The sequence below is a fragment of the Lycium barbarum genome, chromosome 2 (assembly GCF_019175385.1).
Source record: "Lycium barbarum isolate Lr01 chromosome 2, ASM1917538v2, whole genome shotgun sequence".
In the NCBI taxonomy this organism is placed as follows: Eukaryota; Viridiplantae; Streptophyta; class Magnoliopsida; order Solanales; family Solanaceae; genus Lycium; species Lycium barbarum.
In genome coordinates this window covers 137411374-137436650 of record NC_083338.1, presented here as the reverse complement: position 1 = coordinate 137436650, position 25277 = coordinate 137411374, and the positions used below count along the sequence as shown (strand labels likewise).

General features: G+C 33.8%; 3 protein-coding genes and 1 non-coding gene across 5 annotated transcripts; 3 read left to right on the top strand and 1 right to left on the bottom strand.

Annotated features, from left to right (window-relative positions):
• Positions 1–554: 554 nt before the first annotated feature.
• LOC132629552 (small nucleolar RNA R71) lies at positions 555–660 on the top strand. Its single transcript, XR_009578322.1, has one exon. It is a non-coding gene; the product is annotated as a small nucleolar RNA R71 (small nucleolar RNA).
• A 9619-nt stretch (positions 661–10279) lies between these two features.
• Positions 10280–12916, top strand: LOC132627497 (annexin Gh1-like). Its single transcript, XM_060342874.1, has 5 exons — positions 10280–10437; positions 10978–11123; positions 11582–11800; positions 12160–12372; positions 12459–12916. The coding sequence occupies exons 1-5, from the start codon at positions 10362–10364 to the stop codon at positions 12747–12749; spliced, it is 945 nt and encodes a 314-aa protein (XP_060198857.1). The 5' UTR covers positions 10280–10361; the 3' UTR covers positions 12750–12916.
• A 1288-nt stretch (positions 12917–14204) lies between these two features.
• LOC132627498 (annexin Gh1-like) lies at positions 14205–16610 on the top strand. The gene is made up of 5 exons (XM_060342875.1): positions 14205–14379; positions 14700–14845; positions 15269–15487; positions 15845–16057; positions 16144–16610. Exons 1-5 carry the CDS (start codon positions 14304–14306, stop codon positions 16432–16434), a joined length of 945 nt encoding a protein of 314 aa, XP_060198858.1. The 5' UTR covers positions 14205–14303; the 3' UTR covers positions 16435–16610.
• Positions 16611–17145: 535 nt separating this feature from the next.
• LOC132627496 (putative pumilio homolog 8, chloroplastic) lies at positions 17146–23585 on the bottom strand. 2 transcript variants are annotated; one of them, XM_060342873.1, is made up of 5 exons: positions 21332–23157; positions 21096–21258; positions 19589–19752; positions 18348–18603; positions 17146–17500 (listed from the first exon to the last, which is right to left on the bottom strand). In XM_060342873.1, the coding sequence occupies exons 1-5, from the start codon at positions 22474–22476 to the stop codon at positions 17393–17395; spliced, it is 1836 nt and encodes a 611-aa protein (XP_060198856.1). In that variant the 5' UTR covers positions 22477–23157; the 3' UTR covers positions 17146–17392. The 2 variants fall into 2 exon arrangements, 1 of the variants encoding a protein (XP_060198856.1); XR_009577888.1 differs by lacking the exon at positions 17146–17500 and adding an exon at positions 19847–19968 and having other exon boundaries at positions 18466–18603; positions 21332–23585.
• Between the last annotated feature and the right edge of the window lie 1692 nt (positions 23586–25277).

Genomic DNA, 25277 nt, shown 5'->3' with positions numbered 1-25277 from the left:
TCCCTTGGTTCGCACCACCATAATTATTGTTGTAGTTCCCAGAGTTGTTGTAAGCACCTTGACCTTGCTGAGGTCTCCACTGATTCTGATTTTGATAGCCACCATGGTAATTCTGTCTTTGATAACCCCCTTGAGAGTTATTAACATAATTTGCATCTTCAACCTGCATAGGTGGCCCATCAAGGAACGGACCATCTTGAGCACGGTACATCCCTTTTGGCAAAACTACATCATCCTCACAAACATTTACTTTTTTGATTTGAGATTCATCGAACTTCTTTGTCAGCACAGAAATATTTGTTGCAAGTTCTGCCAATGTTTGCTGGGTATCCTGATTCTCCTTCACTATATTCTGGAGCATAGCACTACCATACGGTACCACATCAGCATTGTTTGAGTGCCAAGCCTGATTATGAGTTGTCAGCTTATTAAGTATGGTGGTCACTCGTCGAAAGGTCTTATTCATAAAACACCCATCAGCTGCGTTGTTAGCTACTGACTGTGTCACTGAATCTAACCCTCGGTAGAACTTCTCCATCAATATATTTTCCGGAAAACCATGGTTTGGGCTCTTCTACAGATATTCTTTGAACCTCTCCCAGGCTTCATATAGTTGTTCCCCCGGTCGCTGCTTGAATTCATATATCTTGTCTTGAATCTTAGCCTTCTTGCTAGGGAGGTACCACTTTTTAAGAAAAACAGCTACCATCTCTGCCCGTGAAGTAATCGAATTTCGGGGCAGCTTCTCGAACCATGTTCTTGCCTCTCCAGCTAAGGAATACTTGAATAACCTCAACCGAATAGCATCTTGTGGAACATTGTTCTGGATGTGATTAGCACACACATCCACAAAATTCTGCAAATGACGTTGAGGGTCATTCTCGGTAGAGTTCCGAAAGTACCCCTCAAGTTTCAGCAGCTGGTAAAGAGATGAGTCAATTTTCACAGTAGCTGCTCCAACTCGAGGTTGAACAATGGCAGATGCATAGTCCTCCTCTTGAACCAGTTCAGCAAAAATATTCTCATCATCAGATTCATCCGCTTGATTGTTCAACCGATTCACCTGATTACCCGCATGCTGATTTTGATTCATGTTCACCTGGTTTACACAAAGTAGCAGACAAGGTGTGATGGAATAAGCAAAAGACTTTAATCAAAGCAAACACTATTTAGTAATTTCAAAACTGTATTCCCCGGCAGCGGTGCCAAAATTTGATACGCTCAAATTACACCTATTAATGGTATAACGCGGACGTTGTCAAATATAGTAACCCAACAAGGTTGGGGTCGAATCCCACAGGGAATATGGTGTGAAAAGGTTACTAAAGTCGTAGATGCTAAGTTCTAGGTCTAATGTCTTAATCCGATGATTTTGATAAAAATTGGTTGTTCTATAACTAATTTCTAAACTATTTCTTTGGTGGAAATTTATGGTAAAGGAAACTAAGGTTGTGTCCCCTTTAGATAGGGTGTATGATCATGGGTATTGATCTTGATATACTTCTAATGGATTATTATATGAATGCACTTAATCTCTATGTGAATCTTTACTATTTTCCAATAAATAAAGATTATGTCTTTCTATGATTTTTCCAAATATAAGAAAGTAACCATGAAGGGCTTCATCAACTTGGGTTCTATCTTCCTCCAATGGTCCTCCCACATGTTCTTCAAAGCTGCATATCTGGACCGGATTGAAAGAACCAAAGGTGATAGAGACTTGATTTGAACTTGCCTTCTCATCATCAAGTAGAATCTTGTTTTCATTAGCCAACTGCATAACTTTGTCCTTGAAGACAAAGCACTTCTCAAGAGGGTGACCCACAAGTCGATGATACTTGCAATAGTTCGGGTCGTTTGTTCTTCCAGCTTCATTGGGCCGCTTCATCTCTGGTAACTCAATGAGTTTCATCTCAAATAGTTCATCAAAAATTTTAGGGACATCAAAATCCAGGAAGGGGTATTCTCTTTCTTGCATCTCCTTCAAGGTCGATTTTCGACTTTTGTTATCTTGGAAGGAAGTTGTTTTCATACTCTTCTTCTTTCTCACCTTCGTAGTAAACTTTACAGGCGAGACATTGATGTTCATAGATTCTTTGTTGTCACTTTTGGGAACGAACTTGCTCCATTTCTTGGGTTCCTGCTTGTCCTTTCCTTTGCGAGGGTCATAGATGGGCATAACTTCATTCCCAATGGAAGGCATGCTCAACTTCATGCCATATGCACGAGTAGCTAGTTCTTCAAAAGACCTTGGATTAATTCCTTGCAAGATGTTGAAGCCCCCAATGCATTCCTTGGATACACATCTCTATTGCAGAAGCTTCGCTGAGCCTATCTTTGCAGTTTAGGCTTGCATTTCTCCATCGATTGATGAAATCGATAACTGGTTCGCCCTTCCTCTGGCGAGTGCTTGTAAGTTCAACCATGCTCACGGTATGCCTTGTGCTATAAAAGCGATTGAGGAACTCCTGCTCTAGTTGCTCCCAACTATTGATAGAATTAGGCTCAAGATCAGTGTACCAGTCAAAGGCATTTCCTTTGAGGGAGCGGACGAACTGCTTGACGAGATAGTCTCTATAAGTCCCAGTGTTGTTACATGTTTCAACAAAATGTGCAACATGTTGCTTTGGATTTTCCTTGCCTTTAAATTGCTGAAATTTAGGAGGTTGATAACCGGCGGGCATCTTGAAGCTATCAATTCTTGTAGTGTACGGCTTTCCGTAAGTAAACGAAGACATGGCAGCAACTTTGTACTTATCCTTGATAGTCCCTTCGATGAACTCCTTTAGTCGGTCAAACGAAATCATCCCTTCAGAAGAAACAGGAATTTCCTTAGTAGGTGGTACTTGTTTTGCACGAGGTTCAGTCTCTTGTACTTCTAGACCCTTCCCAGGTGTGTGGCTAGATTCACTTTCCATTAATCCATCCATCTTGTCCATCAACTTCTCAATCCGAGCGTCATGATTTTGCACATGATTAGCCAAGCCATCAGTCACCTTTGCCAAGTTTGCCAGTGTCTCCTCCATTGATGAAGTGTTAGTTACCATTACTTGCATGATTGTTGGGGATGTTGGAGAATAGCATGGATTATCACATAAGTTGATCTTTGACTGGCCTACTTCATGTGGTGTGAGTGGAGAGGATCCGTCACTTGAAGTATCATCATATTCCTTCATAGCAGAGTTCTTGGATCCAAAAAGATCAAATAGAGCTAGAGTCGTCTTAATCTTTTTTCAGCAATGCTGCTTCCTTCCTCCGATGCATCAGTAAAGGATCTCACTCCTTTTGGAGATGAAGTTCCAAAAACAGGAGTTGTTACAGACAACACTTGGAGTGCTTGTTGTCCCAACATGCTTGCTTTGCTCCTCGTAACTGGTCCAATGCTACCAAAGGTAATGTCGAGGATGCTTTCCACATCAACAGAGAACTTGGAGCTAGCAACCTTAGAGGAAATTGATTTAGAGTTGATCTTCTCTGAAGTCATCTCGATGTTGTTAAACTTTGATGATTGAAAAGTTGAGATAAGAGGTAGAGATTGTCCCACTGGGCGTGCCAGAATTTGTAGACAATAAAATTCGCGTCGAGAAAATAATAATCAAGACAGAAAAATATCGCAACAATCTTTGTATTTGATTTCAGATTATGAGTGTTACAATCTCTATGAATCCTCTGATTCGCCTTTTCTATAGTAAATTCAACGGTTTTTGAGCTTGATCTTGAACTTGATAGATTTGATCTTGACTTGTACTTGAATTCAAGGGCTTTTAAGCTTGATCTTGAATTTTCGTCTGGATCTCTAGAATTTCTAGAGAAATACTTAAGTGCTTGAATGCTTTTAACTTGTAGAGAAATCTGCGGCGTTTGATCCACGAGCTCTCCCTGGCTTCTTGTAAGAATTTATGTCCTTTTTCTGAACTATAAGGACCCTATTTATAGTTGTAGGATGAAGGAGTTGTGATAAGGACAGGCTTCTTTCGACCAATTAGATTTAAGCTGACATGTCGATATTTGATTGGCCGGAACATGTCACTTGTACACGTGGCGCATCTTCATTGGCCTTTGATTTGAACAGGCATGCTGCATCATTTTGACACGTGGCATGACACTATAGGCTCCTTTACTTGACTTGGCGTGCCACGTCATTTGACACGTGGCACCAATTTGGGCCTCTTGAATAGATGACATCTTGGGTTTGACAAAGTGGACTCCTCATTTGTAGCCCAATTAAATGGACTAGCTCAATGAAATTGGATCATTACTTAAATCCATGTTTATTGACTTAAATAATTAACCGAATTATATTAGCCCACAATTTATTTATTCGGACTAATATATCTTGAATTTAATATAATTCGAATTTCTTGTGGATTTAAATTTAATAAAATTTCGTCATCCACAGTGAATTCGCAACCGATACACTATCAATATTGAGCCTTTTGTGTTTTGTTAATTTTGTATTGATGCAATAGTTCGAGCAATAGAAGGAAAAAAAATCTCATATACTTTATTAATTAATCGATAAACCGACTGCTAACCGACCGATAACCGCTAAATCCACACCGAACCAACCGATATCTTATTAGTTGGTTAGCGGATTGAGATATTTAAAAACCGATATCCGATAAGCCGAACCGTTAAGCACAATTATCCAGCCGAACCGCCCGATAAGCACCTCTACTTTTAACTACGCATTCTAATTCTAACTAGGGATAGATTATAATTTAAATGGCAGAGTGAAAAGTTAAATTAACCTGCAATTTGTTGCCTTTTGCCCAAAAATTAATGACCAGATTGAGATTTTTTCTCTAGCAAACATAAAAGAAAGGAAGAACATTTTGCCGATTGATATTTTCCGTATATTCCCCTCGATCAAAATGGCCAGTAGAGCAAGAGTTATCAATGATTTTTCCTTTTTATTTTTCGTTTCTTCTTGTCTAACTATTTTAGCCGACACTAGACCCCAATATTACATGATTAAAAATGACTTTATTCTTAATAGTACCCAAAATTATTTTTCCTCACCCCCCGCCCCGCCAAATGGGCAATTTATGGTGTGACTTTTGGAGACACAATACATAGAATGCTATCATTACTTGCATATCGTGAAGATGACATTTTCTATCATATCATGTAGTCATGGCCTCATCCATATTATCTTAAACGAGGAACCACACATAGAGCCTGTTTGGATGAACTTATGTCTATAAGCTGTTTGCAGCTTCTAAGTTAAAAAAATAAGTTGGGGTAGTCTAACTTATTTTTTTTGGCTTATAAGTTATTTTCAGCTTATAAGCTGCTTTAGATAAGTTAAGTCAAATGGGCTCAATTATTTTTTTGAGCTTATTTTAAGCACAAAATGACTTTAAGCTGACCAGCCAAACACTCAAAAAAATTGAAAACAGCTTATAAGCAACTTATAAGCAAATCCAAACGGGCTCATATATATATATTTCATCAACCAAACTCATAGGGAAGGCTTGCAAGATATTGAATCAGAAGATAATATATACACAGATAACTTGTTTAATTACCTTTCTTTTTTCCTTTGGAACAACGTATATACATCAACATCACTTTAGTTAATTATTCTTGTGCAAACAAGCCAAGTGAAATCATAATTAACAAAAAATTATCACTAATAAGATGCTGAAATTCTAATTTTATAAGATGTAAAAAAGCACATGAAAACCATCTCTGATGCAGTTTAATTATAAAATATTTATATATAATAACAAAGTAGAAAAAAGGAAAAATGGAAGAAGAAAATGCAAAGACTACAAGTTGTGAGGTGAAATAATTGTAACGAAACAACTTTCTCGGCATTTGGTGAAAGGGGTGTGGTTAGTAGGGGCCACGTGTGAGAATATGTGGATCTTCTATTAGGATCTACAGAAGGATATTATAAAATTATATAGCACTTCGTGTTTAGCTTATTCATTAACACGTACATGTGGCACGTTGTGGCATGTGTTGTAGCAGGCTACTACGAAAATGATTGAAATTCTAGAATCATTACTTTAATTCATTAAGATTTGCGTGATTTTTGGCTCAAATGTGAGATTTTTTTCATTTTATTTTGCAAATTTTAACACATATTCACCGGGTTTTGGATGCTTCAATATAAAGTGTTTTGTAAATGTTGTATCCAATTAAAGCAAAGTAGTATTAACATAAAAGTACGTGATTAGTTTCTTTTTCACTCAAGGTCTTATTTGCATTTCTAAACTATGCTGTATTTGCAAAGATCTGGGTAAAAGTATCATTATATCAGATATAAATTGTAATACATTTGACAAACAAGTAAAAAGATGTCAGATTTTGATAATAAATAGGATATATTTCATTAATACTACAGGTCTATTAAGAGAAAGGACATCCATCAATGGTCATATATCTTGAGTCATGCTTTTTGTGATCGTCAAATATAACCGTTTAAACAAGAAGGTAATTTTCATGCATATTTTCTCCAAATGGGTCCAACAACGTGGTCACAAGAAATATCTTTAAGAACAAACATTAGTGCAATAGCTGCTGTACCTAAAAATTTTATTACGTTACGTTACGTTACACTTGAATTCATTTCATATTTGTAAAATGATTAATTTTAGTACACTACACACTAGAATTGTTTTACTACCTCCGTTTACTTGTCACGTTTTACTTCTCAAAAGTTAAAGTACGTGGACTCTAACCAACATTTTAAATGTATTTTTTCATCAAATTAATATGAGAAGAATAGCAACTTATAATATGTATTTAAATTTTAATTTTAAAATACTGAATTAATCTAGTTTAATTTAACTCCAAAGATTAGTCAAAATGACTCTCTAGAGGAGAACATTGACGAGTAACGGAGGGAGTACTTAAAATCAATTATTACATTATTATTATTCACGTGTATATAAGTTTAATCCAAATTTTCATTAGTTTTAAATTTTGTGAAGAGTTTTAAATATTACTAGATTTCAAGAAGAATAGAAAGCTTCTTTTGTATTTCTTGATTAATTACAGCTCATGACAATGGGTATTTATACATTAAGTCCTACGTCTAAATATGGAAAGAGAATGTTACATAATAATTTACAATCAATATAATATCAAACTATATCAAATTAATCCTATAATTATGCTAGGAAATCCACATCCCCAACGACTATTTAATGTTATTATTTATATTGCGTAATTATTTTCAATACTTGTTCTTTAAATATTTCTGCACTTTCTTACACTAAATTACTGATCTAATTTCGCTTTTGCTATACTATTCTCGTATTTTTGGCATTGCAGACTTTTGTGTCACGAATGTGAAAGTCTTGTAACTTTTAAGTTACAAAATAAAATTATTTAATTTTGTGGGGGAATAAAAAGATGTAGTAGTGTGATCTTTTAGAAATTTTCACACGAATATTTATGACTTGCTTTAAATAACAAGCTAAAAAGTTTTTCTCTATTCATTTCTCAAATTCGAGCACAGCCGAATAATATCACATAAATTGAGACAAATAAAATAATCAATAAAAGTAATTAATATATTTTGGAACAGCTCAGTGTCATTATTCATTAACATTAATTTAACTAAAATTGATGACTTGGACTGTAAAAGGTTAATTTGTCTATTATAATATGATGTCTTGAAGGAAATACATTTTAAAATAACCTTATTAACGGTAACTCTATTTGTTTTTTCTATTTTAAAGAAATCTAAATGATATTTTTCATATTTCCACCCCCCTCCAATTAGAAAAAAAAAAATTCATTCTTTGCCGACTTATAACTCACTCTTTACTACACTTTTAATATAATGGCTCTCATTCTATAAGCTTTAGTTAGGTGACTAAATTTATAAGAGATATAAAAAAAAATCTAGGTAAAATTTCATAGTTATTTTCTTACATAAATTAATGTGATTCATATCTTTCTTTTGAAAAATGGGATTAAGGTCTAATGAACATTAGCTATTAGAGATAAAATTAACGGTGAAAATAAAAATTTTGATGAAAAATTATACAAAATATTTAAAGTTATTTGAAAATTTTAAAATCAAACCAAAAAAAAATGGATGTACCATCATTAAATTTTTTTACAACTTTATCGATATTTTTAGTTTCTACCCAAATGAATTACTCTAAAAAAGAACCATTTTTACCAACTATCTATACAGAGGTCATTATAAAAATTCATTTTACTCACTGGGGAAAAGGTGCAAATATACCCCTCTGCGATTTAGAGCAGATATGCCCCTCGTTACAAAAGTGGTGCATATATACCCCTGCCATTACAAAAATGGTGCAAATATACCCCTGCAGTTACAAAATGGTGCAAATATACCCTTTTCACTAACGGATTTTTTTAAAAAAATCATTTAATTTATTTTTTAATTGAAAAAAAAGTCTACCTATATTTTCTTTAGTAGACATAATTTTCTAAAGCCACATGGTAATTTTTTTTTCTGGTGGGTCGAGTCTGATAAGTTTTAAAAAATGGATAGACTTATTTTTTTAAAGTCACGAAAATATTTTTTGACTTAAAAAGTTACTCCTTTGACCAAGTATATTATCTTTTTACCCTTTATATTTTCTTATAACTTCCAAAATATCAATTACTAATAGTATCAAAACTCTTACCCCACACTCCTTTTGTCTTCTCCATTGATTGATACGAGCATTCTTCGTTTTGTTTTTTTGTCATTTAACTTGAATAAACAATGAACAAGTAGTTAACCTGCACGTTCGATATTAACAATCTAAGGGATCAATTTAACTGAAGTCATTTACCTTTTCATATATTACATTGAAATCACAAATAAATTAATTATAACTTGTTCTACCCATTTTTTTAAACTTGGTCAAAAAATATATCCGTGACTTTAAAAAAAATAAGTCTACCCATTTTTTAAAACTTACCAGACCCGACCCACCAGAAAAAAAAATTATCATGTGGCTTTAGAAATTTATGTCTACTAAAGAAAATATAGGTAGACTTTTTTTTTAATTAAAAAATAAAATAAATGATTTTTTTAAAAAAAATTTGTTAGTGAAAAGGGTATATATTTGCACTATTTTGTAACTACAGAGGTATATTTGCACTATTTTTGTAACGACAAGGGTATATATGCATCACTTTTGTAACGAGGGACATATCTGTTCTAAATCGCAAAGTTGAGGGATATATTTGTACCTTTTCCCTACTCACTATTAAACTTGTCAACTATAAATAGTATGTTTTTTGCTTTCTGTATTATGCTTTACACAACTAAACTTGTTCACTGATATAAATTAAATAGCCACACGAAAATTAAGGAAAACACATACATGCTGGCAATGTATGTTGAGAGTGTGTAAAGTGGCCCACATTTTCTAAAACTCTTCAATTTGTGTGGGGCCCAAGTTTTGTACCTATCTCTTGAAAATTGCGGCTGATTGAGATTTTGGGCCCCGAACTCTCTACTGCAGGAAGAAATAGCATGTCGACGATCCCATCGGCATACCCGCTCTTCTATGGGGCCCATCAACAACGACGAAGAGGGACGACCAAACTCCCTCTTCTAAGTAGTAGTAACTATCTATATATATATATATATATATATATATATATATATATATATTAAAATTATGAGGCCCATAATTTTTTTTTTGACATTATTTATTTTTTTAATATGGGATTCACTTTTTTTTATATATATTGCTTGATTTTGTCAATATGGGATACTATGTTCAAAACACGATTAATATAGCATTGTAGTTTGTGCTCCGTATTTAAAACTTTATTATATTAGTGTTTGCTACGAATACGCATGTGACAATGAATCCATCATTATTGACTTAATGAGATACTTTGAAATTACATGAATATTGTTTGATTTTTTAATATGGGGTGCACTTTTTTTTTACATTATTAATTTGCACTATTTTTTTAATATTAATTGTTGTTTAATATATATGGGGCTCACAATTTTTTTTATTAAATTGAAACAGATATATATATATATTAGAATTATGGGGCTCACAATTCTTTTTTTTTAATATTAATTGTTATTTAATATATATGGGGTTTAATTTTTTTTTTAATTAAATTGGAACGGACGACGAGAAAGTGAGCCCAACCGGCTCTTCTTAATAGTAGAAAAAATATAGTAGATAGAAATAATTCTATAATAAAATAAAATAGTAGAAATTTCCTTGATCTTTGTAATCTTCCAAAAGTTGATCTCTTTACATAACAGCGCATTACGCGGAAAAAGAAGGACCATCCTGCAAATTTAATTCATTTAATTTGCCTTTAAAAAGACAAGTAAGGAAGGTGGAAAAATAATATCTCAGCTGTACATTTTCGAGTCTTGACAAATCATAGTATAAGAAAAAATGTCTAGTCTTACTGTTCCAGCAGATGTTCCTTCAGTTAATGAAGACTGTGAACAACTTCGATCTGCCTTCAAAGGTATAATTTTTAATCTCAAATAACTTGTTAACAATCTTATTCAATGTTATTGTACAAAGTTGGGTTCTTGAAGTCAACTTATAGCATTAGATGTCTGACCAGTTGGTCAATCTGATGTTACTATATATACAGATTCACTTTTTAGGTCTTTTAGTATATTCTATATATTTTTGTTTTGATACTGTTTACTATCTTTTGATTATAAAGGATCTTGTTTCTTTTTAATATTAAGGTTGATTGGTGATCTTATAAGGTGAGACTTCCAGAAGTAAATTTTAATATAACAAATACTTTGACCAACGGTTTAAAATATATTTTTTCCGTTGCAACGTGTAGTAATACTTTTAGTATAATTCTTGAATATCTAATCTAAATCTTAATTATAAAAAATCAAAGTGAAACATAACAACTAATACGGGAAAGAGGAGTACTACAAGTGATGGATGTCTATGATAATTTTACTGACATGGTTTTTTTTCTTTTAACTTGTGGAAACTTCTGGAACTTTTGGAGTTGACTGTTGATGATTACTTGTTGCAGGATTGGGAACAAACGAGAAGTTGATTATATCAGTTTTGGGTCATAGAAGTGCTACTCAACGTAAATTGATTAGAGAGACTTATGCTGAGACTTTTGGAGAAGATCTCCTTAAAGAATTGGACAGAGAACTTACCAATGATTTTGAGGTCATTTTCCTACCCCTCGTGATAGTAACATCAATAAATTTAATAAAATCTTGAACTTGTTTGAATTCATTCTTAGTTGATCAATTGAGTTACTGTGATCAAAAGGCGGATCCGTGAAGGGTGCTATGAGTTGGACAAAAACCATGCTTTCAGCTTGAATTATGTATACATATAAAATTGTACTTACCTGAACCCATTAACTCTAGATCTTGGATTCACCTTCGATTGTGATCATAGGCGGATCTATGACGGGTTTTGTGAGTTGGAATGAGACCATGGTTTTGGCTTGAATTATTTATAAATATGTCAAAATATGAAAAGATATACATATAGTAAAGTCATACTTGTTCTGAACACACTGACACTAGATCCCCGATTTACCATTGACTGTGATCATAGGAGGACTTTGATAAGAAAGCTAACACTTGTGTTTAATTTTCCTCGACTATTTCTCTCAGAAATTGGTGGTAGTGTGGACACTAGATCCTGCAGAGCGCGATGCTCATTTGGCTAAGGAAGCTACTAAGAGATGGACAAAAAGCAACTTTGTTCTTGTGGAGATAGCTTGTACCAGATCTCCTAAAGAACTGGTTTTGGCAAGGGAAGCTTATCATGCTCGTTACCAGAAATCTCTTGAAGAGGACGTTGCTCATCACGCTACTGGGGATCACCGCAAGGTACATTCAAATCATTGTACAATTGCAAGTAGTCTCATTTGTGGTTCCATATCCAGTTAGCGTCCTTAACAATAATTCTTAATTTGTTGGTGTTGATGAAGCAATTGCTCAGAGTCTTTTGGAGACTGAAAGCAACGTATCATCACCAATTTATAAACTTTTTAATCTATACCTTTAGTAAAGTTAACTTTGTTACACATTATCAAGGCAAGAATGTCTTTGTCTATGGATTATGGAATTCCACTTTGCAATGTATAGTGTCTAAGGTTCGCTAAATTTGGTGCTTGCTTGGAGGATCGGAATAGTTACAGTGAATGAACTCTGTGGAGTAACTCATTCATTTTTCCAATTTCTTTCAGCTTTTGGTATCTCTTGTGAGCTCCTACCGATATGGAGGAGACGAGGTGGACTCGCGCCTTGCTAAAGCAGAAGCTAAAATTCTCCACGAGAAGATCTCCGATAAGGCTTACAGTGATGATGAAGTCATTAGAATTTTTGCCACAAGGAGCAAAGCGCAGATCAATGCTACTTTGAATCATTACAAAGATGCATATGAAGAGGATATCCTAAAGGTACAGATGCCATCCATTGCTCCATTGATTTAAGTCACACCCCTTTCTGCTATATTGAATTATTGAGTTCTTTTAACAATGTGCAGCAATTGGAAGATGAGGATGAGTTTGTTGCACTATTGAGGGCGACCATAAAAGGTCTTGTCTGCCCCGAGCACTATTTCGTGGAGGTTCTTCGTGATGCAATTAACAGGAGAGGGACAGAGGAAGATCATCTGACCCGAGTTATCGCAACAAGGGCTGAAGTTGATTTGAAAAATATCGCTAATGAGTACCAGAAGAGGGATAGCATCCCTCTTGGTCGCGCCATTGCCAAAGATACAAAAGGAGATTATGAGAATATGCTGTTGGCTCTACTTGGACAAGAGGAGGAATGAGAAGGATATGCTCGCTTCTGTTATTATAATAAAAATGCTATCTCCTATATTTGAGAGTTGGCATCTGTTTGATGATTCGAGTGTGGTCTGTTTTACATGAGCTTTTTTTCTTGTGAGATACTTTGAAGACGCAACCTTCTGCTATCTAAATATGTTTTTCTTAATAATTTCGCATGCTATCTAAATATGTTTTTCTTAATAATTTCGCATCCATCAGTTCGTCTCGCACCCAATTATACTGATAGGACATTTTCTAATGATTTTGCATCCATCATATTGATCTTTCATTCATCGAATTGCTATAATTACGCCTCATTCCAAGCAATTTTGAGGCTAGTTATATGAATTTTTACTATCCATGTCACTTTGTTTATCTTAGTCCAATATCATTAAAAAAGTTAATTTTTATCGCACTAGAAAATCTTTATATTTTCTATTGACATAATATCCTTTACATGTCATATTGATATCTCATCTATTCCCACTGTCAAGTAAAGCAAACATTCACCAAGTGAAAATCATAATTAACCAAAAAAAAAAAAATACTAATAAGATGCTGAAATTCTAAACTTATAAGATGTAAAAAGCACATAAAAACCATCTCTGATGTAGTTTAATTATAAAATGTATAATAATAAAGTAGGAAAGGGAAAAGGAAGAAGAAAATGCAGAGAGGACAAGTTGTAAGGTGAAATAATTGGAATGAAACAACTTTCTCGGCATTTGGTGAAAGGGATATGGACATCTGGTGAATAGGGACACTTGTGAGAATATGTGGATCTTTTATTTAAGATCTGCTTATTCATATATACCCCAAAAAAAAAAAAAAAAAAAAAACTGCTTATTCATTAACAGTTTAACACGTACATATGGCACGTAGTGGCATGTGATGTGGCCGGCTACTATGAAAATGATTGAAATTTTGGAATCATTACTCTAATTCATTAAGATTTCCGTGATTTTTGGTTCAAATGTGAAACTTTTTCATCTTATTTGCAAATTTTAACACATATTCATCGGGTTTTGGATGCTTCAATATAAAGTGTTGTATCCAATTAAAGCAAAGTAATTTAAACTTAAAAGTACTTGATTAGTTTCTTTTTCACTCAAGATCTTATTTGCATTTCTAAACTATGCTGTATTTGCAAAGATCTGGATAAAAGTATCATTGTATCAGATATAAATTGTATAATACATTTGACAAACAAGTAAAAAGAAAGGAAAAGGATAAAAAATATCCATCTATCTTGTTTTGATGGCTAAAAATCTTCCGAACTAATTTTGAGTTATTTATATCTGCCGACGAAAGTTAACAAATAATGATTAAAATAACCAGATTTCACTTTGTGAAGAGTTTTAAATATTATTTCTTTGATCTTTGTGATCTTCCAAAAGTTGATCTCTTTACATAACAGCGCATTACGCGGAAAAAGAAGGACCATCCTGCAAATTTAATTCATTTAATTTGCCTTTAAAAAGACAAGTAGGGAAGTGGAAAAATAATACCATCTCAGCTTACACTTTCGAGTCTTGGCAAATCATATATCAGAAAAAATGTCTAGTCTTACTGTTCCAGCAGATGTTCCTTCCGTTAATGAAGACTGTGAACAACTTCGATCTGCCTTCAAAGGTATTTTTTTTTAATCTCAAATAACTTGTCTTTATTCACAATCTTGAAGTCAACTTAGATCTCTCCTGTTCATACGTATATACAGATTTACTACTTTGCTTTATTGATCTTTTTAGTATATTCTTTATTGATCTTTTTAGTATATTCTTTACTTTGGTTTTCATACTGTTTGCTATCTTATGAGTATAAAGATTTTATTTCCTTAAAAAGCATTAGACTGATGCGTGATCTTATACTGTGAGTCTTTCAGAAATAATTTAACATGTACAAGTGACTGAAGCTTAACTTTTGGAAACTTTATTGGGAGTTTACTGTTGCAGGATGGGGAACAAACGAGAAGTTGATTATATCAATTTTGGGTCATAGAAGTGCTGCTCAACGTAAATTGATTAGAGAGACTTATGCTGAGACTTTTGAAGAAGATCTCCTTAAAGAGTTGGACAGAGAACTTACCAGTGATTTTGAGGTCATTTTCCTACCCCTTGTGATAGTAACATCAATAAATTTAATAAAATCTTGAATTTAGTTGATCAATTGCATTACTGTAATCAAAGGCGGATCCGTGACGCGTGTTATGAGTTGGACAGAAACCATGCTTTCAGATTGAATTATGTATACATATAATAAATTGTTCTTATCTGAACCCATTGACTGGATTCACCTTCGATTGTGATCATAGTCAGATCTATGACGGGTTTTTAGAGTCGCAATGAGAACATGCTTTTGGCTTGAATTCTGTATAAATATGAAAATATATACATATAATAAAATCATACTTGTTCTGTGCACTTTGACTCTAGATCTTGGATTCATTTTTGACTCTGATCATAGGTGGCCTTTGATAAGAAAGCTAACACTTGTGTTTTCTTTTCTTGAATTTTTCTCTCAGAAATTGGTGGTAGTGTGGACACTAGATCCTGCAGAGCGAGATGCCCATTTGGCTAAGGAAGCTACTAAGAGATGGACAAAGAGCAATTTTGTTCTTGTGGAGATAGCTTGTACCAGATCTCCTAAAGAACTGGTTTTGGCAAGGGAAGCTTATCATGCTCGTTACAAGAAATCTCTTGAAGAGGACGTTGCTCATCACACTACCGGGGATCACCGCAAGGTACTTCATTCAAATCATTGTAATTGCAACTAGTCTTATTTGTGATTCCATATCCACTGAGAGTCCTTAACAATAATTTTAATTTGTTGGTGTCTATGAAGCAATTGCTCAGTCTTTTGGAGACTGAAAACAACAGATCATCACCAATTTATAAACTTTTTAATCTGTACTGTTAGTAAAGTTAACTTTGTAACACATTATCAAGGCAAGAATGTCTTTGTCTATGGATTATGGGATTCCACTTTGCAATGTAGTGTGTGTAAAGTTTGCTAAATTTGGCGCTTGCTTGGAGGATCGGAATAGTTACAGTGAATGAACTTTGTGGAGTAACTCAATCATTTTTCTAATTTCTTCCAGCTTTTGGTGCCTCTTGTGAGCTCCTACCGATATGGAGGAGACGAGGTGGACTTGCGCCTTGCTAAGGCAGAAGCTAAAGTGCTGCACGAGAAGATCTCCGATAAGGCTTACAGTGACGATGAGGTCATTAGAATTTTAGCCACCAGGAGCAAATCGCAAATTAATGCTACTTTGAATCATTACAAGGATGCATATGAAGAGGATATCCTAAAGGTACAGATTCCATCCATTGCTCCATTTATTCAAGTCATACCCCTTTCTGCCCTATTGAATTATTGAGTTCTTTTAACGATGTGCAGCAATTGGAAGATGAGGACGAGTTTGTTGCACTATTGAGAGCCACCATAAAAGGTCTTGTCTACCCCGAGCACTATTTCGTGGAGGTTCTTCGTGATGCAATTAACAGGAGAGGGACAGAGGAAGATAATCTGACCCGAGTTATCGCAACAAGGGCTGAAGTTGATTTGAAAAATATCGCTAATGAGTACCAGAAGAGGGATAGCATCCCTCTTGGTCGCGCCATTGCCAAAGACACAAGAGGAGATTATGAGAGTATGCTTTTGGCTCTGCTTGGACAAGAGGAGGAATGAGGAGGATTTGCTCACCTCTTTTTTATAATTACCAGAATAAATATATATGCTATCCCCTATATTTGAGAGTTGGCATCTGTTTGATGATTTGAGTGTGGTCTGTTTCACATGAGCTTTTAGTCCCCTTTTTTTCTTGTCAGATACTTTGAATATGCATCTAAATATGTTTTTTTTTAGTCCCCTTCTGCTATCTAAATATGTTTTTTTTTCCAATAATTTTGCATCCATCAGTTCGTCTTGCACCCAATTATACTGATAGGGCATTTTCTAATGATTTGCATCCATCGTATTGATCTTTCATTCATCAAATTGCTACAATTACGTCTCAATTCCAAGCAAGTTGAGGCTAGTTATATGAATTTTCACTATCCATGTCACTTCGTTGATACTGATCTTAGTCCAATATCATTATAAAAGTTAGTTTTTATAGCACCAGAAAATCTTTACATTTAGTTAGTTTTTATAGCACTAGAAAATCTTTGCATTTCCTATTGGCATAATATCCTTTACATATATATCCTACTGATATTTTATCTATTCCCACTGTCAAGTAAAGCAAACATTCACCTAGCTTAAAGAGGAAGATTGCTTTCTCTCTTGGGCCAAATCCCATGATGTTAAAGTACACCAGACACCAGATAAGCATTAAAATCATACAAAAGAATCTAGTAGCTTCAACCTATTGAACATCTGTGAAATATGAATAACCAGTAACAGAAACGGGAACTTAATTTAGATAAGTCAAGATATCGTCATCATCCCTTACAATCTTACACTGCCGAAGGTTTGAGCAAAAAGACAATGCATCATACAAATACGCATCAACCAAAATTTTGCATGACATACTAATATGTTACTGATCACCATAAGAGGATCATAGATAAGATACATTCCACATCCAGTTACCTAAATAGATAAGGTAATTAGTAAGAGAACAACATTTTACTCGCTTGGAGCATTACTTTTTCAGTAGTCGCCGAGAGAAGATCTTTTTGCAGTATGGACTGGTGCGCAGGAGAAGCATGTGAGGCCGCACAGCATGAAGCAACATAGCTCGAACGGATCCCTATTTCAAAGTACAAAGTACAAGGATTAAGAATGCAAACATTGAAACAATCGTCCTGATTTATTTACCAAGTCATGTCTCTCGTCGATGTATTCTTAAGTAAAGCATTTCCAATTGGAAATGAATTTGTCAATTCTTCCCAATAGGTTTTTGACTTCATTCTTCTGAACAAGTAGACACCCTTTAAAATAGAAGCATCAGCAAATTATTACCCGACACATCTAGTTGGATTCCAGTCAACCTTGACCAAAGGTTTCCATCTTTCTAAAGGAGAGCATTATAATATTTGTTTAGGAATTAGAAAAAGAAAACATTTTCTTTTTCACTTTTCTTTTCAGCTGGAAGGAAGAGTGGGGCTCAAAGGATATCACTAAGAAAATCTGACTCATTGCTAATCAGAAATCTATCTTACCTTAAGTTTTATCAGAATCCATACATGCTTAAAGTGCTACTCAACTAACAAATGGCCAAATGTAATGTTAGAGCTGAACCAAATGTACTCACATTTAGCCTTGGTTCAAGACTTGTTTGGAAAATGTAGAGAGGAAACAGAAATATATACCGTTTCGACCTTTCACAGGGAAAGGTTGTTGTGGAGAAAGAAAATATTTGATTCAAAAAATATTGTAAAAACTAGAAGGTTTCTCTAGTTTTCAAGATTCCAAAGCACATTATATAACTATAGTGAAAGCTTCAGAAATTTATCTCCAGGTTCTTTTATGAGACAAAAATGCTATCACTGTTTATAAAGTAGATGTAAATCAGAGATAAGCACCCAAGTATATGGCAACATACGAACTTTAAAAACATCTAGGCATGCAGAAACATAACAAGTTCATATGCTAACCTTAGTAACACAAAGTGCAGACTGAATCACGTAGTTAGCAAACGGATCTTGCAGCAACTGATCAAAATGAGGTTCTGAGACTAATTCATTGATGATTCTCGACCTGCTTTCTTCAAAACACTTCAGCAACTTTTCAATAACATGGCTGCTAAACTTTTGCCTTGAGAGGTATACATAACGCCCTTCAAACTGAGAGAGCAACATGGCAGCAACAGAGGGTATTTTTAACTCTATTATGAATTGAACAACATAGTTCCTGCATTATGAATTGAGAAAATTCGAACAAATTTTAGTATGTAAGGAAGCAGAACCAAAAGACGCCACAAATGACTATGCAGGCAACACCTCGTGTTGCGGTAAGGAAAAGATAAAACTGACATAGAATATATAATTTTCTTGAGGTAATTAATGATGTTAAAAGGCAAATATTTACGAGGTGTGGGCATAGTTTACGATCATCATAGACAAAGTAAAAAAGATAGAAAAGTTGCTTATTTGTGGTGCACTTAAGTATTAAATTAGAGACTGAAAGAGTCACCGTTCAACTCCACTACCATGATCAAGTAGAGAGAAAGAAAAGCTCTACTACCAGGAAAGTGAAACAATCTAGAGTATACATTCCTTAAGCAAATTCTGGTAATGAAGGAGCAGAAATTTGATTAACCGCCAATATAGGAAGGAATGCATACAAGTTCAAATGAATTTTAGGTTGCTCAGATGTTCCACTAAAAAGAAGTCCACAAACAAGCATGTACTTATTGCCGAGTTTGTTGGAGTCATCTTTGCAATGGATGATTGTTAAATTTGTCAATCGAGATATGTTCCTAAAAGTTGATATAGGATATACGAAACCATAAAAGGCCAACTGCTGAGCCATATTCTGTAAACAGTCTCACACACTTCCATTGGGTCTCCTGGCATTTGATCACTAGTAATCTATATCAAGGGGCATAGCTAGCCTTAAATGTGATAACATGGTATATGTAACATGATTCTGGAAGAATATCACATTTACACAATGTGCAAATAATTAGAGTATGCAGGTTTAAAAAAAAGTTCCAAAAATTTGCACATAGACACATTAAGAACAGCAGAAGTGAGCAGTTTATCTGCACACTAAATGCCATCATCATGATACTAAACCAGAATTTTCTTTAGCAAGATCCATTTGCCTCAAACTTATCTTAGGAAGCTAAAAGATCAATAAAGTAAAGGACCAAAGCAGAAGTTCTTAAATTTACCCAAAAGGATCTTGAGCAAGCTTAAGCCCATTAGAACAAATCTCAACAAGCAACTTCTCACGTTGCTTCCCAGTTGAATAAGTGATGCATTTATTCAACACGCAGCATCCATAACGATGTGTTGCAATATCAACACAATGTTTACTCGCAACATCAAATATAACCTGCATAGTAATTCAATGAACAGACCAGTTTCAGAATAAATAATGAAATACTATAAAAGCGAATTGAACTATGTTTCTTGAGTAGATATTTTACAGATATGAAAATCCAAACTGGTTTATGTGCACAACTAGGGTGATCTCCTCAAGATACTTCCCATCCATGTAGATATTCTGTTGAAATGAATATTGTCCAACAACAACAAAGGCCCACATGTTCTGCTTCAGATATAGTACATCCCATGTGATAAGAAATTAAGTTGATATTGAAAGTAAAGATGTACATATTACTATAACTGAAGATCTGCAGGTTGCTGAAACTATCAATCTGTCAAGCAAAACACCTGAAGAAAAGCACATAACATGCAGATAAACTATTGTCACTCCTTTCACCTTGCTTTAGAACTAGCATAATCCAGTTCTTTGTGAATTCAGTCTCTACCGCTTTACAAACTTTGTCAAGCACAGAGCACCAACATGTACATGTATACCAACCAACCCCATCAAGGAAATGTACATCTTTATCACATCTAAGGAAAACCTTAAGGCCAAATACTAGCTGTGCAGGCTTTAAAAACTAGACAGTTTAGATTAGACAGTTTAGATACCTAGAATAATGGTAGCAGAACCAAATGAAACAAAATATCTAGTACATTAACAATGTATGAAGGTGAGAATACTATCACTCTGCTTCTAATATACAAACTCTAGCATGATGTTCCTATATTGTCAGGAGGACAAACTTTTTTGAGTTTTTTCCATTTTTCTGCAGCTTTATTTATCCTCAAGGACTCGGTTATTTTCTGGACAGAAAATTTGTTTTTCTTGGAAACAGAGTAATTTTTTTAACAGACATCTGATGCTGACATGCAATGTTTTGGTCTTTGGTTGGAGAATTGGTCAACATGTGTATTTCCACTACATGTTTAAGTGTGGACCTTTTAACTTTACCCCTTTACACTAATGAACTCACTAAAAAGTTACTTTCCTTAGCACAGCCAAGCCACTCAAAATTCAGTAAGTAAAAAACAGATGAATGACCCTCTAGAGCAATCAAGTCAGAACGTAAATTAAATAATACTGCCCTTAAGAAACATTTAAAAGATAAGGATAACTTTTAGCTGATATATCATGCATAAGACAAATCACATTAACAAAGATAAGTAATATCAACTATGTTTCATGACATTATTTTGCCTTCAAATTGTACCAAAAAAGGTGGTCTAAATTTAAGCCAAAGTATCACCAAAAAGGTAACGAAAGCACATGAATGTAACATGTTTATCAAAAATTCCACCTAACAACTCCAGTTATAATGTTAAATAAGAAAATGATGCATGTCACACCTTGTTATGATCCTTGCTTAAACAATGCAAGCAACGTTGAATCACATGATTTCCATTGACATCCATCATGAGATTAAGAATACCAGGTTGAATAGCCCTTATAACTAAGGAAATTTCCAGCCTGGTCCTCATTGTCTCAATTAACTTTTGCACAACACGAGTCCTGAAATCAAAGAAACAGTTACAGCTTGGTTAAAACAAAAAAACAGTTCAAGAATCAACAAAATTTTGCTTACCCATGTGTTGTTCTAGATGTTTTCACAAGTTCTCCTGGATCTTTAGTCACCATAAGCACAAGCTGCATTCTTTGTTCATCATTACAAACAGTCAATAATTTCTGAACAAGATAGTTACCAAATGGATCCTTCATTAACTCAAGTATATAATGAATAATTCCATTAAATATTATCTGAACATCTTCAGATGTCCCTTCATCAAATATCCTCTGTAAATACCTACACCCCATCTGATCTTTTGCTGCCAAATACACATTTTTCTCTACATTTCCTTCCCTTGCTGGTTTCTTTTCTTGCAACCTTTCTATTTTAGCCTCATTTCTTGATTTTTTCTTGTGACCCTTTAGTAAACCTCTCTGTTCAGAACCATATTTTAAAGATTCCCCTTGAAGAATAAAGCTGTCTTCATAACTATAACTATCTTGGATTCTTGAATTTGGCAATGGAGAAAAAGGGTTATTTACTGATTTAATCCTTTGCTTAGCAATTGAACAATCACATTCAGAACTTAATCCCATCCTACTAGGATTTATCAAGTTAGAACCATGTAACGAGCTAAAAAATCTCCTATCAACAACAACATCATCATATTGAAGACCCTCATTGTTACTACATGGCCTATTCATGTTACACAAGTATTCATAATTAATTTTTTCTTCCTGACAAATAGGCCCCATTGAATCACAAAAATCACCTCTCTGTCCACTCAATGTGTTCCTATGACCTAACACACCTGATGACACTTGAAAATCAGAAATACCATGATGCGAATTTCCTGTTCCATTGAAAAAACCATCACCAAATCCAACCTTATCATCAATATTCATACCATAAAATCTCCGAGACAGAGCACCTATGTCAACAACTTTATCAAAATCTTGGTCATTAAACCAACCAGAACCAAAATGTCCATTAGTAGTAGTATCAACTAGTCCTTGATGATGAATATTGTGATCAAATACATTCCAAGAATCAGCTAAATCATCACCATAAAAACCACACCCGCCAGAAAAAGAACTTGAACCTGAAGGAGAGAACTGATTATGATGATTCAAATATGAAACATCTTCCTTAAACATCCTTAACATAATTTCTTCATGACCTTTCATTTTTCCTTCAATGCCCTTTTCTTTACCTCTATACATCACAACAACACAAAACTCTTCACTATATATAGCAAACAAACAGACAGAAAATACACGTACGTGTAACAAGACAACTATTCTAAGACATAAAACATACAACACCCAGAACAATACATTAGACTTATAAATATCAGAGAAAGATTACATAAAGTTGGTGATCAGAAAATTAAAGTTTGCATTAGGAATTAAGGAAGATATTTTTTTTTTCTTTGTTATTTTGGGGTTTTGGGTATTTACAGAAGAGATGGGGTGTTTGGTAAAGAGTGGGAAGAAGAGTGGTGTTGTTGTTGGTTATGGTAGTGCTAACTCACGCCATTAAAATGAAGAGGCAAAGTTTCGTAGTATTTGTATTTGTAAGTACTCAGTACTCACTCACACACACACACACAGTGGAAAAAGGAAAGAGAGACAGAAAAGGGTGGCTCTGAATCTGACAAAACAGTTTTTTTTTTTTTTTTTTTTTTTTTTGGGTGTGTTTGGTACGAAAGAAAATGTGTTTTTATGGGAATGTTTTTATAAAAAAAAACTTTGAAAAATAAATGGGTTGGTTGCTTATTTTCTAGTATTTTTTTTAAAAAAAATAAAAAATATTATTCAAAGTACGTTGATATGTACACATACCAGTGTAATTTCAAAAATGAAATCTAGGAAGAATAGAGTGCATACAGATGTTACTTCTATCTTGGTAGATAGAGAGAGTTTATACGTAATGTAACAAAATAGTGAAGGAGGGGAGTGGGTGTTTAGGAGTGGATGGTTAATGGGTGGGATTAGAGGAGTTGGGTAGGTGAGAAGGAGAAGATTAATTTCAAATGTCACTTATAGAACTTATTTTTTCTATTTTCATTAGAGAATGTATTTTTCTCATTTTTAAGAACTTATTTTCTTAGAGGAAATGTCTCCGATAACATTTTGACCGATCAAACTTGAAAAAGGTGAAATATGTTCTGAAAGTATTTTCAATATTTTCTCCCGTACCAAACACGCCCTTAGTATCTTCTCCTCTTCTATTTTTTTTTTCTCTTAATAACTACGGAAAAAACAAAAGAAGGTTTTTTTTTTTTTTTTAATTGACGGTGATTGCTAAGAAATTACAGATGCAATTTCGATTTAACTAGTTTTAGTAATCCCCTCCCATAACCGACTTACTAAATTTTCTCCTATCAATTGAAAGTACAAACATGCCCCTTGATTAACACTTAAATGTTTTATAGTCTATTATAATAATCTAAAAGATGTGGCAGGCTATTGTCAACAAATTTAATTGATTTTGAAAATTTATCTCATTGGGTAGCATGTTTGACCAAACATTCAAAATTTGTTTATTTTGAAAAATATTAGAAGTGCTCTTCGAAAAAGTATTTTTGAAAAGTAACATTTCTTGTTTGACTAACCAATTTGAGAAGCATTTTTGCCAATATTAGAATAACAATTTGTGTTGATCAAGAGTCCCGAAGTGATTACGGAGAAAAACTGCCTTTTCCCGTTCTTAAAAAAAAATTGCTACTATTTAAAAATATTTATTTTTTCAAAAAACTTAGCCAAACATTTCAACTCCTTAAAATAAAATATTTAAAATTTAAAAAGATACTTTTAACTTCCCAAAAGTTTAACAAACAGGCTATCAGGATTTTTTTATCCTTATTCGTATTTTGATGATTGTGTTATTTGCGGAGGCGAAAAGTATCAAGAAGCTTTTGAATATGTAATTATGAGATAGCAAAATTCGCTATCTGAGAATAAAGTATAAGAAATGTTAAATTGCACTTTTATACGATGAGAACTAATGTGACTAAAATTTCAGCCAAATGGATAATTGTCCAAAATGTGGTTGTTAGCACCTGTGATTCAGGATCTAACAACTTGAAATCGTTTAATAGATCCTAATTCTATGTAAAGTCAAATCATTATAGGATTTATATTAATTGTTAAAATTTGTGTTATTTCATACGCATTTTTTTTGCCTGCTTGATAATAAATTTACACTTGTTTTCTTTATAAGGAACTATTACTATTTAACCTCTCTTAAGGATTCTCAGACTACATGTTTCAAATCCAATAAAAATATGCACCAATTAATATGGGCATATTGGTAAATTATGCATTTCATTTATTATTTCTTAAGGAGTGTGCAAAGTCAAAAGTGGCAAGTAAAATTGAACGGAGGGAGTACTACTATAAAATAAGATTTCCTAGCAGTAGTTACTCCTCCGTCTTAATTTATGTGAAAGAAAAGAAGACTTTTAAACTTGTGGTCTATAACAAGCCATAAATATTTGTCTCGCTCCAAATCATTTCATTAAGGCAAAGGGGAAAGTTTTAAGTTACATTATTTCTAAATATGAAAATGTATCATTTTTTTTTGGACAAACTAAAAAAAAGTGTAACATAAATTAAACTTAAATACTGATTAAAATTATACTTTGTCTTCTTTTGAAGTTATCGAACACGAAGACTTATGGATTCACGAGGTTATACATTGGAGGGTCAGTTATCATTATTCAGCTTATTAAGTCGTTCAAGGATATGTTCCGACACGATAAAAAGACTCGTTTTTTCATCAATTTTCTTCTTCTGGAGTTTCATCAATTTTCATTGATCTCGTCTCCTTCTCAATGGTTATACTTTGTCTTAAAGACAACTTTGGCGTCGCGATAGAAAGCTCACCGACAGGCAACAACTGTCATACCGAAAGGTACCAAGTTAGGACTAATTTGAAATATTGGGCAATTTATTTTACACCTATTTTTTCATCTGATTTTTTATTTCTACTCTTATTTCATTAATAATCATATTTTAGA